The following is a 15,394-nucleotide window of genomic DNA, read 5'->3' as shown; positions in this document are numbered from 1 at the left end:
CAGCTCAGTCTTGTCCAGGAAGGCAGGAAACGGAGACCTTCACAAAATGTGCGTGTGCACGCACGTGTGTGTGCTCACACACTTACAGACATAAATTAACAGTCTGGCAGCTGATGGGTATTGCAAATGCTACAGAAAACATGATATAGCACTAAAGCAGACATGCTTCAGATAACACAAAGGCTCTGTACATCTAAAAGAGATTCAAATCATGTGAAAGATTTCCTGCTGCTTCTGCAGAAGATTAAAACATTGGTACATTCATAAAACAAATGTGAAGATTTAGCAAAGCGGCGTGCCCTTCACAATGACTCTTTGTCTCACCAAGCACGGAGCCTGGCAAAAGAGACACCCTGAAAGGGTATATCCGACCAATTTGGGCCTGGTAGGTGGGCTCCAGCCCACAAAAAAAGAGTTACAGATCTTAAGAAATGTACAATGAAGAAAAAACCTGTTAACCCTGAGCTAATCTGTGAGCTAATCCCTCAGCGACAAAGCAACATTAGACCAAACTCCTAAATCCTGACAGAAAAGAAAACCTTGGAATAGATTAACCACAGAATTTGCCTACACAAGCTTAGATGAAGAAAGATTGATAAAACGAAAAGGAAGGCCATTAATACATCCCTCTCTGTTTCAACAGCATTTAACACATGGGTGCAGACCTAATTTTCAAACCACACAATAATGTTTGGTGTTTTAATAATACTTTTCCATCCCATTTGCATTGATCTAATGCTCTGCCACCTCGTAGTTCTGCAAACAGAGCAGAAGAAACAGGTGTTGGGTATATTTTAAATTGCTTTTCTCTAATGTGTTCACTCACCCATTTCCAGACATATCTGGGGAAACGTAGCCCTGGGCGCTGATGTCTGATTCTCTTGTCCTGGGTATTATCAGGGATAACTTAAAGAATATCAATGCTACTGAAGCCGGACTAAGGACACCACTGAGGGTAAGCAAAGGAACTCAACTAGCCCCCAGGATAATAAATAAGTCTTTCCCCTCTCCGCAGTGACATCACATATGTCTTAACATAATGATAGGTAACCAAAAGGTCACTTTCTTGCACTACTTGACTTCACAACTGCATGATGCTAACTTCAGGGAGATTTTAATTAGGTCCAGAGAGTCAAGGAAACGCTGATACATCTCTAGGCTCCCAGGAGGTGCTCAGGACTTTGCAGGGTGGCAGCCCGTAGGCTGGATTTGCTTCCTGGCACAGTTCCACCTTCTCTGGTATGCCTTTAAAGGAGGTGGAGAATGCTTGATAAGACAGCACGCGAAGCCTTTACGCTGCCTATCTCCTTCTGTGCTTGCATGCGATGAGGTGCTTAAAGCCAAGACCTGCTGCTAGATTGCTGAGGGTCCACAAGGAAAATCCTAAAAGAGGTATTTGATGCCCTGGACAAAAAAGCTGACAGTGCTGTGCTTTGCGGATTTTAATTTCTTCATTTCATGACCCAACAGTTCAGGTCAGTGATTCATGAAATCTGTAAAACAAGCTCCCTCCCCTCTGCAAACTCCAGATACATGCAAATCATTCCTTAACTAAGGTAAAGCCCTAGGCAATCAGAAATGTGATTTTTCTCACGAGACACAACAACTGCATGGACAGCAGCAGTGTGTGAACCAAAGAGCCAGCCCTGGACAACTCTGATCTTGCCACGCTCTTCAAAATACGACCATGACTTAGTACTTGCAAAATCATCTGTATCTTTACACTGCGTCAACTTTTCATCTAAAGGACTAATAGGTTGTTAAACCTGGATTGTAATATCAATTGTTCCCTGCCCATTTCTAGCAGACTCACTGTCCGGTGAAACATGATTTTGTGGAAAATATACTTGGGGCAGTATTCCACTGTAGATGGTGAATCTGTCATCATATATATACCGATGAACTGGGAAAATCAAATCTCTTCCATGAGCTAAGGAGTGACTAAATAACAAATGAGATGTGCTTTTTTTTTATTTTAATACCCAAATAAATTAACACAAGCTTACAATACATCTATAAAAGGTCTATAAACAATTTGATTCATTTCTATAGTTGTCAAACATTCACAACAAAACCCCAAAGTTTTGCATATTGAGTTACAAAGATTTTTGATTTAGGAAGGTCATAAAACAGAAAAGAGGACTGCTTTTCTTCATTACTATTGGTACCCTGAATCAATAGAATGGATTAACCAAGCAAGTGTGAGATTTTTAATGCTCGACTAAGATCCTGCCATGTAACTTCCACACAGTATCAGATTAGCTGGATGGCTTAAGCGCTCTCCAAGACAGGCCAGAATCAGATACTTGGATATAGATGACGCACTAATTGAGCTGTCAGTAGTGTGTTTATCCTTGACATCATCCTGGTGTTAGCATGTGCAAAACATTTTTAAGAGAAAAAAATCTAATCTTGAGAGAGTTAAAAGGATTATACGAATAGTACCTAAAAAGATAAAGACTGAAGTCGACCATAAGCACAAGCAAAAAGCAAACAAAGCATCCCCAGGGTTGACTTAAAGTCTACAAATTTTGTGGAAATGTCACAGACATTCTTTGCACATTCGGTCTCTCAAGGATATTGGTATTTTACGGAATAACTGACATGAGCTGAGGGTCACTGCTACTATTTGGTATATGTGGACCCATTCTTGCCCCTTGCCTTTGGTCTATATTATGTCACCAGAGTCATGTGTACATTTCCTATTGCCTACCTGAATTTAACATGGAATATTAAGGAATTGAAATACACAAGTCTTCCCCCACCCTGCCCCCAAACCTATTTTGCCCTATTATTATCATTTTATGAAGAGTTTTTTTCTTATTTAATAAGAAAACAAAATTAAAATTCCACATGCATGAAGAAAAATGTTATTAAACGCAGTTTTCCCAATGCTTAGGCTTTGTCGTCTGTGTTACTTCTCAAGTCGCTAACTAAAATAAAGGGACATCTGGGAGCTATTGAAATTTGCAATAATTAAAGAAAAGAGAATAATCTGTAAAAACACTATGCCTTAATTATTTTGCCATTTAAAATTCCTGTTCATATCTCTTGTACAGAGGCCACAGTTAACAACTGAAGTAGTAATATTTTCAGTGATGCACTTGATAATTCTTCATCTTATCGGATCACATTAGTTAGAGACAATAGTCTAATCGAGGAGACCACTTATCACTGCAGACAGATGAATCACACCAGGACTTTTCCCATATTTTGCTGCGTAAGACTTTCTGCCTGAGTACACTCGAGAAGCAGTGTGCAATGTCAAATGCAAATCTGTCTCCGTAAGAGTTTTAACCTCCGGTCATGTCCTGCCTTTGGAAAGTTGTTGGCTACTTCTGAAAATAAAAACTTGATGGAAAAAAAAAAAAATATTCGGGAAGGGAAGGAGGGGCAAGTGCAGCCCATGCTTCTCTAGAAAGCTGGTGCAGAATAACAACTCCCAATGAACACAGGGTGCAGGACGGAAATCTGCAGCGTGGGATGAGCAAGCTCAGCATGTGCCTTCTACGCCGGGAACTGGGGTCTCTGCTGGATCCACCACCACACCAACCTGTCCCACAGGCAGCTTCACCCTGTGCTGATAAACCCATGAAGAGGGAGTATGAGAGGAACATGCTCTTATTTTTTTTGTTAGAACCATTTCTTTTATCTTCTTTTTTTTTTCTTTTTTCCCTTTCTTTCCTTTTTTCCTTTGCTTTTTCCTTCCAACTTTTAAGTTGACGTTCAAGTTCAACGTGCTGCCATTTGAAGCTGAGATCATGATACAACTTTCACTGTCTTTTTAGAAAGTTGCCTCTACGTACCTATTGTTCTGCTAAAAATCCTTTCAGGTGTCCTTGAAATACTAAAAAATAGTTCTCTCATTTCCAGCAAGCACAATCAGTAACAATTTTTAAGCTTAAAATGGAAATAAGAGGCTGTTTACCTGTTTTCCTCTGCACCATCTGATAGACTTCAATGTTAAAAAGGGAAAGGCATGTGCCTTTGGAGCCATTTAAACCTCAGACAAAATGTTCAATCAGACACACCGCCTCATTTCTACCCCATCACCAGCACGTCACCAAGAAAAAATGCAGCTTTCCCTGCCAAATTTGGGCAATGCTAAAGATCCATGAAACAAATGCTTACACAGATTCATAATCCAGGATTTAAGCAAACAGTGTTCTGTAGAGTACTATTCAGCTACATAAACCCAATGAACTTCAGCTTTTTGTACTTCTCCTGTAAAAAATACGCACGAGCATATTGCCACACGGCTGCCTACATTCTTCAGAAAATGCTGCAGTTTCCCACAAAGGACCAGTGACTTCAGGCATCACCACTAGCAAAGGCTACAGCCTAATTGAACAGGCTGAAAAGCAAAAAGAGGTTAAATCTATTAAGTTCTCGCGTGGGAGATGCCGGAGGAAAAGAGGAGGATGGCAGAGAACGCAGCGCCGGTCCAATGCTGAACCGCCAGCGTGGTGTTTGTGGGAAGAACTGAGAGGCGGTGCTATTTTAAGATGCTGCTTTTCCAGATTTTAAAACCCCTCTCCCCTACAAACTGCGGCCATAAAGTTTTCAGCAGCAATTTCCCCCCTGATATTCCAGACCAAATTCCAAGTTGAAAAAACGACAGTCCCTCCATCAAAATGCCCCTCCTAATTACAACTTCCCATTAAACGAGTGGAAATTTGAATTCTTTTTAGAAGGCTACAATTACAGCAGATTATTATGCCTCCCTCTAATTACTGCACATAAATACATACCATGTAACACAGTTTATTGTACCCTGTTAGTGTACTTACAGTAAATAGAAACCAATATGCTTCATTCAGCCCATGTATTTTGACACTCACATCAGATTTACCAATTTATCTTCATTACAGCCCCTTGCACTGTTACTGACATCCTTCTCAGAGCTACGCTCAAGCTTCACAGCAGGAAGATTGATGAGGCTTGTATATACCGATTTGCGACAAAAGCAAGGCACTTGAGAGGCACTGTTCCTATTCTGATAGCACTACGTTGGCTAAAAATTAGCTGCACTAAGCCAAGACTCTGCTCCCGCTTCTCCTCCTCATTAATTACGGTACACGACTCGGACCTCGAAAGGCTGAGGTTGTTGTAACAGTGTTTTCAAACCTATTGTCTTCAGTTGCTTTGTCACTCTTGAAGACGTTTAAAGTTCTGACCATGCTTATTATTGGCAACTATTTTTATTCTTTGGAAAGGCTTTGAATAGCCAAGTGTTCCACCACGGCAAATGTTAAAAGGTAATTTCTGAATGAATCTACAGTGGTAAATTTAAACATAGTTTGGAGGAACAGAGCGATACTATGGACAGAATTTTCAAAACTGGCTAAATGGCTTAAGAGCCTGCACCACATGCGCTCATCAAGGAGAGACTACATAGCCCCAGCACTTTAAAAGCACCAGCTTTTAAAGATGAAGAGGTCATCTCTTGCTACAGGTAATTTATCCCTCCAATCATAAAGTTTCCAAGACTGTTGCTAGAACTGCACGCTGAAGCCTGTAACACTTTTAGCTCATCCTTTTGCTAAATACAGGTCTTGCCCCAGCAATTCCCAGCCAGCTGAACTCCCCAGCAGGGGGTGCGTTTTGCAGAGGCTTTCCGTGTCGGAGGCACAGGTAACCCGGCATCTGCGACAGCGCGTTCAGAAACCTCGCAGGGTGTTTTCAGAAACCTCCCAGCGCGCGCTGAGACCCACTTTCCGGGCTGAACGCACAAGTCAACGAGCTGTAGCCTGGATTCAACAACCCTCTCCCACCAAGCTGCACACGAACACTGGAAAGCAGACCAGGAATTATTGGTATTCTAGACGTCTCAGAATCAGCTGACATAACACAATGATGCAGACCCTGCATGAAATTGTTTAATTTTTACGCTTATTATCGGACCTCCATCACTCCAGCAGCTGTTTGCATACAATCACATAGCAAAATGACTAGTTTGTAAAGCTGTCAGACCAGCATTAGGAGGCATCTATGAAAAAAAAAAAAAAAGCGGGCAGAAAAGCAGCCAGACTATTTTCCTTGTTTTTCCACAGCTCAAACTCCACTAACATTCTCCACTTCTAGCTTCTTCTTTCTAGCAATTTAGCATAATACAAGAGAAGACAGAGTTAGAGTTAAGTGTTAACATAGAAATTATTAGAAGACAACACATAGCCAGAAGAAAAGAGAAGTAAAAGAAAGGAGGAAACCTATAATCATAGTGCTGATGTGTCCAATTATTGAAGGAAAATAAAGACAGATCACCTGAAACCTGCGATTGCACCTCACTGGGGAGTACATTGCCATTTTCATTTACTTGTAAAGCAAGCAGGTAACTCTCAGAATGACCTTTCTTGTTTCAGATGGATATTTAAATACTTCATCCCAACTGCAGACTCTGAGAAAGTCTGTGAAGTAAAACAATTGCTTTTGGTTTGCTTCATGTGAGAAAGTAATATATTCAAGCGGTCATCTTCCTCCCATTTCAGGAAGAACCATTCCATTAGTAAGAATCCACTAAAGCAAGAGACCATCCTGTATAAAATCTAGTGACATCCAATTTAAACCTAAGCAGAAAAAAATCTACCTGATAACAAGCCCTGAATAAAACCTGCAGCTTTGCAAGACATTACAAATGTGTCAAAAAAATTAAGGAATACCCCAAACAAAAATCCCAGAATACCCCAAACAAAAAACCAACCGCCCCAAACCAAACAAAAAATCTCAATTATTATAAAGGGGAGTCCATTTCTGACTTTCTGATGCACCTTTTAACGAAGGATCTAGCCATGTTTCTACACTCACTTTGGCACGTACTCTTTGGTAAGTGCCAAGTCCTGTGACAGCAGCCTTGGGTACCATTCAAAAAGTCACGTGGACACAGGTCCATACGTCCAAGGAAGAAAATTAAAGGAGGAAGGAAGAAGAGATGCATAGGTGACCTGGGCCCAGTACTTTGCCAAAGGCTTCTTGTGTAGTTACAAGGGGTGTCACTTAGATTCCCCTTTCCTAACCATGGCAGCCTTAAAAATACATACCCAGTCCTTGCTGGTAATTCATGTTTCCTCCGATACGGACAGGGACAGATGATTCCAGAAGAGCCACCCTAAGCCATCACGGGCGGTGGTCTGCAGAGGAGCGCTGGCACTACACACGATTATAACGACTAACATCTGCCATCTTATTTCACCTCGTTTTCCTAACAACTTTCGTTGAAGAGGAGGAAATCCTGTTAGTAATGCAATTTGCTCAGTAAGTGCTGGCCGGTAGGGGTATAGCATCCCTGTCAAATTCAGGTAGGGAAAAGACAGGCTTATTAAAAATAATTAATTTTGTATGTAGGAACAGGCTGTCAGTGCCTCACACGCGCACTGGGCAAAGGCGAGCAGGGGTTGCCAGGTCAAGCACTAATCAGAGCTTTTCAAAGGGAGCCAAGTTTGCTCTCTCTTATACCAGACAGACTACTGGTAGAAGGGTATGAAATGAAGCCGGAAGGGAAATACTGTACTACTGGGAGACCATGGTTGTCTTGGCAATTAAGGCCTCCCCAGGGGGTTAATTACACACAGAGACAGCCAGGCATTTTAGAAAATGCTTTCTGAGCGTGCCCCAAGAAGGCGCAGAGATCCCCAGCAGCTCACTTGCTCCGGTCCCTGGGAACCCGTCTCCCAAGAGGCAGCGATGGTCAATGCTCATCAGCAGCTCAAAGGGCCGATTTGGCCCCTGGGGCCGTGTGCCTGCCAGAGCCCGATACCCTTTGCTTGCACACCATTCCCAGCTGGGTTTTACAGCAGCGTGGTCCCCTCCCCACTTCTCCAGGACACCTCGCTCTGGTCCTTCTCTTCCCCGTAGCCTGCCCTCCACTCCCCATTCACAGGCCTTGGGGCACCATATGACACCAACTTCCCTCTAGTGCACCTTCAGTCCTCAACATCTTGCAGATGGTTATTTTTTCAAACGAGATAAAATTCAGGGGAAGGAATAAATTAACTCGTATTGATGAATAAAGCCTAATTCCTGTAAGCAATTATTTTTTCTTTTTGCTATTAATAGTAACACTTCCCCATCTGTATGGGAGTCCTCTGGCAAATGTGAATTTGGCATATTTCACTGAGGTCTCTGAGATAAATGCAAAAGAGACTTACAGACCTAAGATTCTCATCAGTAGATATATTTTAAAATCAATGCCAATTTCATTCAGCTTGCGATCTTCTCTGACAGTATAAACTGGAAAGCTTGCGTTTATTTGAACACATGATTCCTTTACTAACTTTCCAACGTAATAAATCCTAAAAAGGGGAAAATCCTTTTATTCCCCTCCATTTATTTATGGCCAGGAATGTGTGACAATCTACAGCGGATTATCAAGAAAAGAGACGCCAAATTGTACAGTAATAAATTAACCCTTCTCTCCTGTGTTCTTCACTAACCAAAATAATTTGGAATTTCTAACAAACAAAAATAACCATGGACTAAGCAAAAGTATATTTTACTAAATTTTGCTGCCAGATAGTGATTGCATTGGGAACTATTTTGTCCAGATGTTTTTTAACTCCTATGGATTTGAAAAGAATTTCCTAAAAAACACAGTAGGAATGATTAATTATGTAAGACAAGATGGTTCTTTTTTACTTGTACCAATATGAATCAAGAATTCCTTATTTCACAAATAGAGAAGAGAACAGAGTCAAGGATCTTCTACCCAAAGGAAAAAAAACACAGCATGGTGTACAGCAACGTGAAAGAAAACACATGTGGTAAAACCAGTAGTTTACAAGTCTATCACTCCATATCCAACATATGTGAGCTACTTATAAAGAGAAACATTCATCCGAGGGTCAAGGGAATGGTTTCGACATTCTTCAGAGGGCAATTTTTAACTTGAAACTTGCCGTTGATAGTCCAAATAAGTGAAGGCTAAGGAATTATTCATTGATTCCGATGATGCAGTCAATGTGAGCAAGGTCAAAGTTTGCTTTCATCCAAAGGAACAGTTTGCACGTTAGAACTGAGATGCAAAGCTTTAAACATGTTTAACCTGAGAGACTGAGAATCTTGGCAGGGTTGGGGTGATTCCACCTATTTTTATTTTTATTCTTATTTTTTTTTAAAATTGCTCTGGATGTTCTAAACTTCTGTCACAAATAAAATTTAAGGGCTACAATAAAAAAAATTAACTGAAGCAGATTAGAGGTAGAAAACAAGTCTTGGCCATATTTGTTCAATTTTTTCCTGTGCTTGTGAATTGCAAAATGCATTATTTCTTCTGTATAATCAGGCAATTCCCAGCTCTGTGTGAGTCCGACATACATCGAGAGAAGGGAGAATACCACTCTCCTGGAACAGGAAGAAGTGATTTTAAACTACAAAAATCCGTTAACCTTTTAACATATATTTTCCACTTAATCTTACCTCCAAAAAATGCTCTGCTTGCTGTTCCCGATCCAATTTTCTTGACGTTGTTGTAATCAGACCTGTGAAAAAAGGATGATATTTGATTGCCAATACCCATTGAAAAATATATGTCTCTATCGACCAGAAGAAATAAATTCATTTTTCAAACACTCAAAAGGAAAAAATGTATTTGAAGCTATATCAGACACAGATTTCTTGACATCTGTCAAGCATTTTCTTTCACAGTGCAGCCATTATGACTTTCTGACTAACAATGAATCTTTAAAGAAAAAATGCTGTGAGAAAAGTAACTGAAAAACAGTTATCTGTGTATCTACAGTTAGCATGCTACATTTATTACAGTGAATAAAAAAAAACCTTACTAAAGAATCACTATTTGTCTTATGATTAAGTGCTTCAATGAATCATTTGCATTTGACTGAAATCCTTCTGTAAAAAACCTCATTAAAGATTTCAGAGTTCTCAAACAATTAATGGGATAGGATGCTGATTACTTCCACGCCAAGAATACTTGACAAAGAAGGTTATTTCTGTAATAACTACTTGTATACATAATGATTTCCAAATGTAATCATTCTAATGCACTAAAGGTTTTGTAATACAATTTCATCAATTTGTTCCATGCTCAAATTGAGTCTTTAAAATAAAGTACCCTTTTACTTGAGGATGATCAAGATATCTTTTTTTAAAAGCAATGTACTTTCACAAATGATTAACCTCTTCTGAGATTTATACCAAGGAAAGAAAATGAAACACTTCCAAAGTTCCCTCAAGAAAAGCAATGCATATCTTCTATGAACATAGCTTAGTATTTTATTTTGTTCTCACTAGAGATTTAAAGGGCAGATTTGAGTTTTCCCTCATTCACACAAAACATTTCTTTGGATAGGAAAATGCATCATGTGCTCGCTTTGTGCTAGATTCTGCAAGTGCAACGGGACCACCTTTTCCTAGAGATAAAGCTGCTTTTTGGAGACAATGCTAGCGGACAAAGGTGTTCCTAAGAATTCCTCATCCCTGAGATTACCAAGGAAGACAAGAAAATAAATATTCCCCGGATTACCTATTGTTTATTTAATCAGGCCAGCCAAACATCTAAACACAAACCCATGATGACCCTAAATACTTCAAAAAACCATCAGCAACACCTTACACCTACATAACACTTCTAGTCCCAGAAGGCTTCTACAGCTACAGCTCCTCAGACACTGTTGCCTTCCCCTTGGAGGAATCACTGTCTATTTTGGTGAGATGGGGGAAAATATTACTTGAAGTAATGGGGTGAAATGAACAAAGGAAAGTCCACTCTGCTTCCAATATTTCAGACTCATTACGAGACCTATTAGACCACAGAAGCGCTGCCCAAGGGGAGGTCACAGAAACCAGAGTGGCTCACAACAATCACAAGGAAGAACCTGGTGCTGGCAAAAGGCTGAAAAAACAAAACAACTGGTATTGCCTGCATTGAGCATTTCAAAACAGTAACACCATATGGGAGACATCTACTCACTGCACGAGTTTAAACAGACATGACAGCATGGATGACAAATTGGTGTCATTCACACAAGATCCTCCCATGTCTAGAGAGAACACAAACATACAGGGAAGAAGTTCATAATTACGAAAGTTCAGCCCCAATAAATTGATAAAGTAAAAAAATTTCAAATTCGAAATACCCCTGTTCACCACATGCATGGTCACTACGGATATTTATCAAGCACAACAGAAACACGCTAAGGAATATGATAATTTTTTATACTATCTTTCACTTCCTAATGTGCCACTATGAACTCCACCTACCTTCTTCTTAAACAAGAAACATCTAGCTGTAAATTATAGAAGGTCTCTGTCTTCATCATCTTCTTCAGGCAGAGGAATTCAGATTCCTTCTGAAGACCAAGAGCTAACATCTGAAACTGAGTACCACTAACTGTCAGAATGACTAATACTTGTCTTTCACTGGTAAAACTAAACCAACCACTACTACTACTACTACCAACACCACCACCAGTACTACTACTGCTTCTCCTTAGAAAACTATTGTTATCACTAAAGGGTTGGGGTTTTTTTGTTTTCCTTTTTCAACGTAGAGCCTTTTGGACAGCAATGATGGTCAAAGTACCTTCAGACCTGATTTTCCTTCTAAAAGGCGTTGTGAATATATGGCAAGTCTCTACAACAGAACTGCCTGTATTTTAAATGTAGCAGGTCTTAATAGATTTAGCACCAAGACACAACAGGTGGTACGAAAGGGCAGGTAACCAGCCCGTCACCATCAGTTCTGCACACCTGATCCTGAAGTATGGTGCTAGCACAACTAGTTTTATTTGCTTTAAAGACAGCTCTGCATACGACTGCCGGTTCTGGGTACCTTCATTAGGTTGTAACAATACTCTATAGAAATAATTGGTCATTTGTATGTGCAGTCCCGGGGCCTCTGGTTTCCATTCCTGTTCGCTGAAGGACTCTCCTATCCGACACTCATAGTGGCCCCACTGCAGTCTCCTGGCTGCTCCCTTCCATACACATTCTTGAGGTCACGCATGGATCATGCTACACAACACTACCGTTCAAAATATGAATATACATAAAATCAGATCTCAACTGCTTGTTAATATTTATTAACATAAATAACTTGTTAATATTTATTTAATTATGGACACATATTGGTATGGATGTGAACCTGATCCTTTCAGATTATAGAACTGTATTTAAAGGAATTCAGTTTAAGACCAGTCAACAAAACTGAAAAAAAGAAATACAGTCCAGTTATAGCTCCGACTACCCACTGCTTTACCACTCCAGTCTCAAAGAAATTAGTTCCATGGGTCTTACGAAAACCTTGCTGTGTCCTTCCCTCCTGTATTCAGTACTGCACGCCGTAAATACATAATAATGGTAATATTTATTTTAGAGATACGGGGACAACTGAGAGAAACTTGGCTTTGCACAAGAGAATATATCCCAGTTGTAGTTCTCCTCTAAGTGTATTAAATCATCATACTCTGTTACGGTATAAAAGCATTATCTAAAGAAAATAACACACAGAGAAAAATAAACCCAAAGAAACGATGTTATGCTGCACTGCTGGTTATGATATAAAATCATAGGGGGACAACGTAAAAAATGACCCTTTCTTTTTTCCCATCTTCAATATGTGCCGTAGCTCTTCTAGACACAGCCATCTGGACAACTGTCCAAAGCCAGCTGGGAAATATAGCGTGCATTTATCAAAAAATAGTCAAAAACCTTAACAAGCTTCAAAAGTCATAGGACACCTCTCAAATGGTTTCTCTCAAATTTCCAGGGAAACATCACGGTCCTGCTCAGGGCAGGAGATATTTATAACTGTGATGATTCTTTAAGAACAGCCATGAAAGTGAGGAAGAAAACTGGATCCAATAGAAAAGTTATTTACAATAAACCCATCAGCTCACAAGCAAGGTTATGTGATTCTGTTCTCAGCATTTCATACTTTTCTTTGACTTTCTGAGTTAAAACACCTCTCTGTGCATCCTGGCACATCGGTTCCTCCAGCCATATAAATGAACTGTTTTAGTGAAACTCTAAAATATTGTTTGACCCAATATTTCAGCTTGGAGATAACTGTATGTTCTTACATAACTTGCTTTTCTACAACACCTGTTACTTTTGCTATTGGAGTACTTTTCTCACCCTAATAAATGAACAATAACTGTTCTACTCCCATTAACGAGTTTGGAAATGCTGGCCGGTGAATAGGATCACCCCACACAACATGACCCATTGTACTGCAGGACACGGTGACAAGTCCCAGCTGACACCTTCCAGCATTTCACTGCAGAAGATCATCATCCTCTCCTGCATCCTTCCCTTTTCAAAGGAAACTCAGCATGTGGACGAAGGAAAAATAGCAGTGTCCTTCACTCCGTCACCTTATAATCTGGATGGGAAAACCAAAGATGTGGGGTGGGCAACAAGGCAGACCAGCCTTACAGCTTTGGTGCAGCCACAGTGACACAGAAGAAAGAACAGGACCAAGACTAAGAAATCCTGACACTTTAACCAATACATCAGCCTGTAAAATTTTCCGCCAATGCATCATCTTGGAAACAAATTACTAGTTATTAGGGCTCAGACACGTGATCAAGACATTTGAGCAACACTTAGCACCAATGCTTAGGATAATGCTTTTAGCACATTGCAGAAGCAAAGTGGAAAGAAGAAAAAGGTTCAGTGAAAGAGATCAACCCCACATGAGTTACTTGGCATTTGCAACGGTTGAAGTATGTACTTGCTAGAGTGCAAATGAGGAAACGTAACTTATTAGCAAATGGTAACTTAATTGGAACGGTGTGGTCTTAGAATGCGTGTGTGTACAGATGACTGAAGATGACATAACATCAGGAACAGTTATGAATTCAACAGTATGACTAATGCTTTATACTCAGGTTTTTTCTTTTTTTAGAAAACTGCTTCTTTATTAATAATAAAGCCAGTAAACCTGAACGAGAGAGCAGCAGCTTGTTGGTTGTATTGTGTCAGCTAAGGTATGCTTTGTTATTCACAAGTGGTATAATGTTCTGTCTAATACTAAGTTTTTTTGCGATATAGTCTATGCTTTTGAACAGTAGTTCTGCTTGGATGCTTAAACGCGTTGCTATGCTACATGTGTATATCTGAGGAATATCGCGAAGTACACATCGCTCTCTGATAACACGTAGGTAATAGGCTCATTTGAGCGCAGTTCCACTGCAACCAAACAGCTCTGTAAATTTATGCTAGCTAAGAATCTCTTTCAAATGAATCTAATCTTTACATTTTTATTTTTAGTCAAGAATGCATGCCAAAAGCACAGAAAATTATTAACTTGTTTAACATAAACAAAGCAAGGCAAACAAATATATACTCAAATGTAATTTGAGACTAACATCTTTCATTTCAAAAAGTTCGGTAACTATATTTCCATTTGCATATCCAACTTATTCCTTCCTCAGGAGATTGTGATACTGCCATGTAATCCTGCCAGAGCTCCAAAATTTAATTTGAATTCTGACATTTTTGCCAATCTTTATCAAAGTTTGTTTTGTACACTACTGGAAATATAAATATATTTTATAGGATGGCCTAAAGCTAACAGAGATACTTATGTTTATGGTTATTTTTATTATTAACTTGACAGCAAATGTGGGATAATACGCAAGCAAGGTGAGAATCTTGAGAAATGCAGACAGAGTGAAAACACATACTGACTTTTTAAATCTTAGGTGAATTTGATGCTGATCAAAGTGAAGGTGACAACCGAAGACGGGGGAAACAACACCAAAATCGAACTAGCCCAAATTGTCATCTGAGGATCGTGTATTTATTGGACCACGCTATTTTATAAATTCCATAAATTATCAGCCAGAGCAGACTATGCACGTAAGCCTTAATTTATACGCTGGAAAAGTTAGATGTTTCTTTGTTTTCTTAACAGTTTCTGTTTTGGAAAACTCAAGGCATTTGCTACCACTGTTCTTGCAGTCAGAAAGGGTGATGGCACCTGGACAAATGTGACCCTGCTCACTCTGCCTTCGCTGCTTTAATTAGAGCGGCCAATTGCCAATTAGGATTTTCCAGCTGAATAATCCAGGCTCTGCCTTCAGTTAGCTCTCTTGTTTCACAGAAGGGTCCTCATGCAAATAAAACCTTTCCATGTCTGTGTGTGCTTAAGTTGATAGACCATGCTATATAAATACATACGTATATACTGTATATAGTCAAATATTTGAGTAGGTGTATGTATGTGTGTGACTTTTTACACCTACTCAATGAAGTGAATGTTAAAAATTATCCTAAAATATATGTATTTACAGAGGTGTATTTAGCTCTGAGGTTTACCAATGTTCATTCTTTCAATATACGTGCATTATTTGAAATAATCTCTGTAATAAGCAAGTTAATTCATGGACTTGGAGAGCCACAGAAGAAAAATTCACCAAGGGCTGTTAAATGCAAA

General features: G+C 39.6%; 1 protein-coding gene across 8 annotated transcripts in view; it reads right to left on the bottom strand.

Annotated features, from left to right (window-relative positions):
• Positions 1 to 15,394, bottom strand: part of FAT3 (FAT atypical cadherin 3) — a 425,569-nt gene that overhangs the window by 130,190 nt on the left and 279,985 nt on the right. For all 8 annotated transcript variants that reach the window (XR_010070308.1, XM_063329048.1, XM_063329074.1 and 5 more), the window contains exon 4: positions 9,412 to 9,473. Coding sequence is in view for 7 of the 8 variants with exons in the window: in XM_063329048.1 (XP_063185118.1) it covers positions 9,412 to 9,473 (62 nt within the window). In the remaining variant the exon portion in view is untranslated. The remainder of the gene's footprint in view (positions 1 to 9,411; positions 9,474 to 15,394) is intronic.

This window comes from Chroicocephalus ridibundus, chromosome 1, assembly GCF_963924245.1.
Source record: "Chroicocephalus ridibundus chromosome 1, bChrRid1.1, whole genome shotgun sequence".
NCBI lineage: Eukaryota > Metazoa > Chordata > Aves > Charadriiformes > Laridae > Chroicocephalus > Chroicocephalus ridibundus.
The sequence above is the reverse complement of the archived record's forward strand: the minus strand, read 5'-3'. Positions and strand labels throughout refer to the sequence as shown.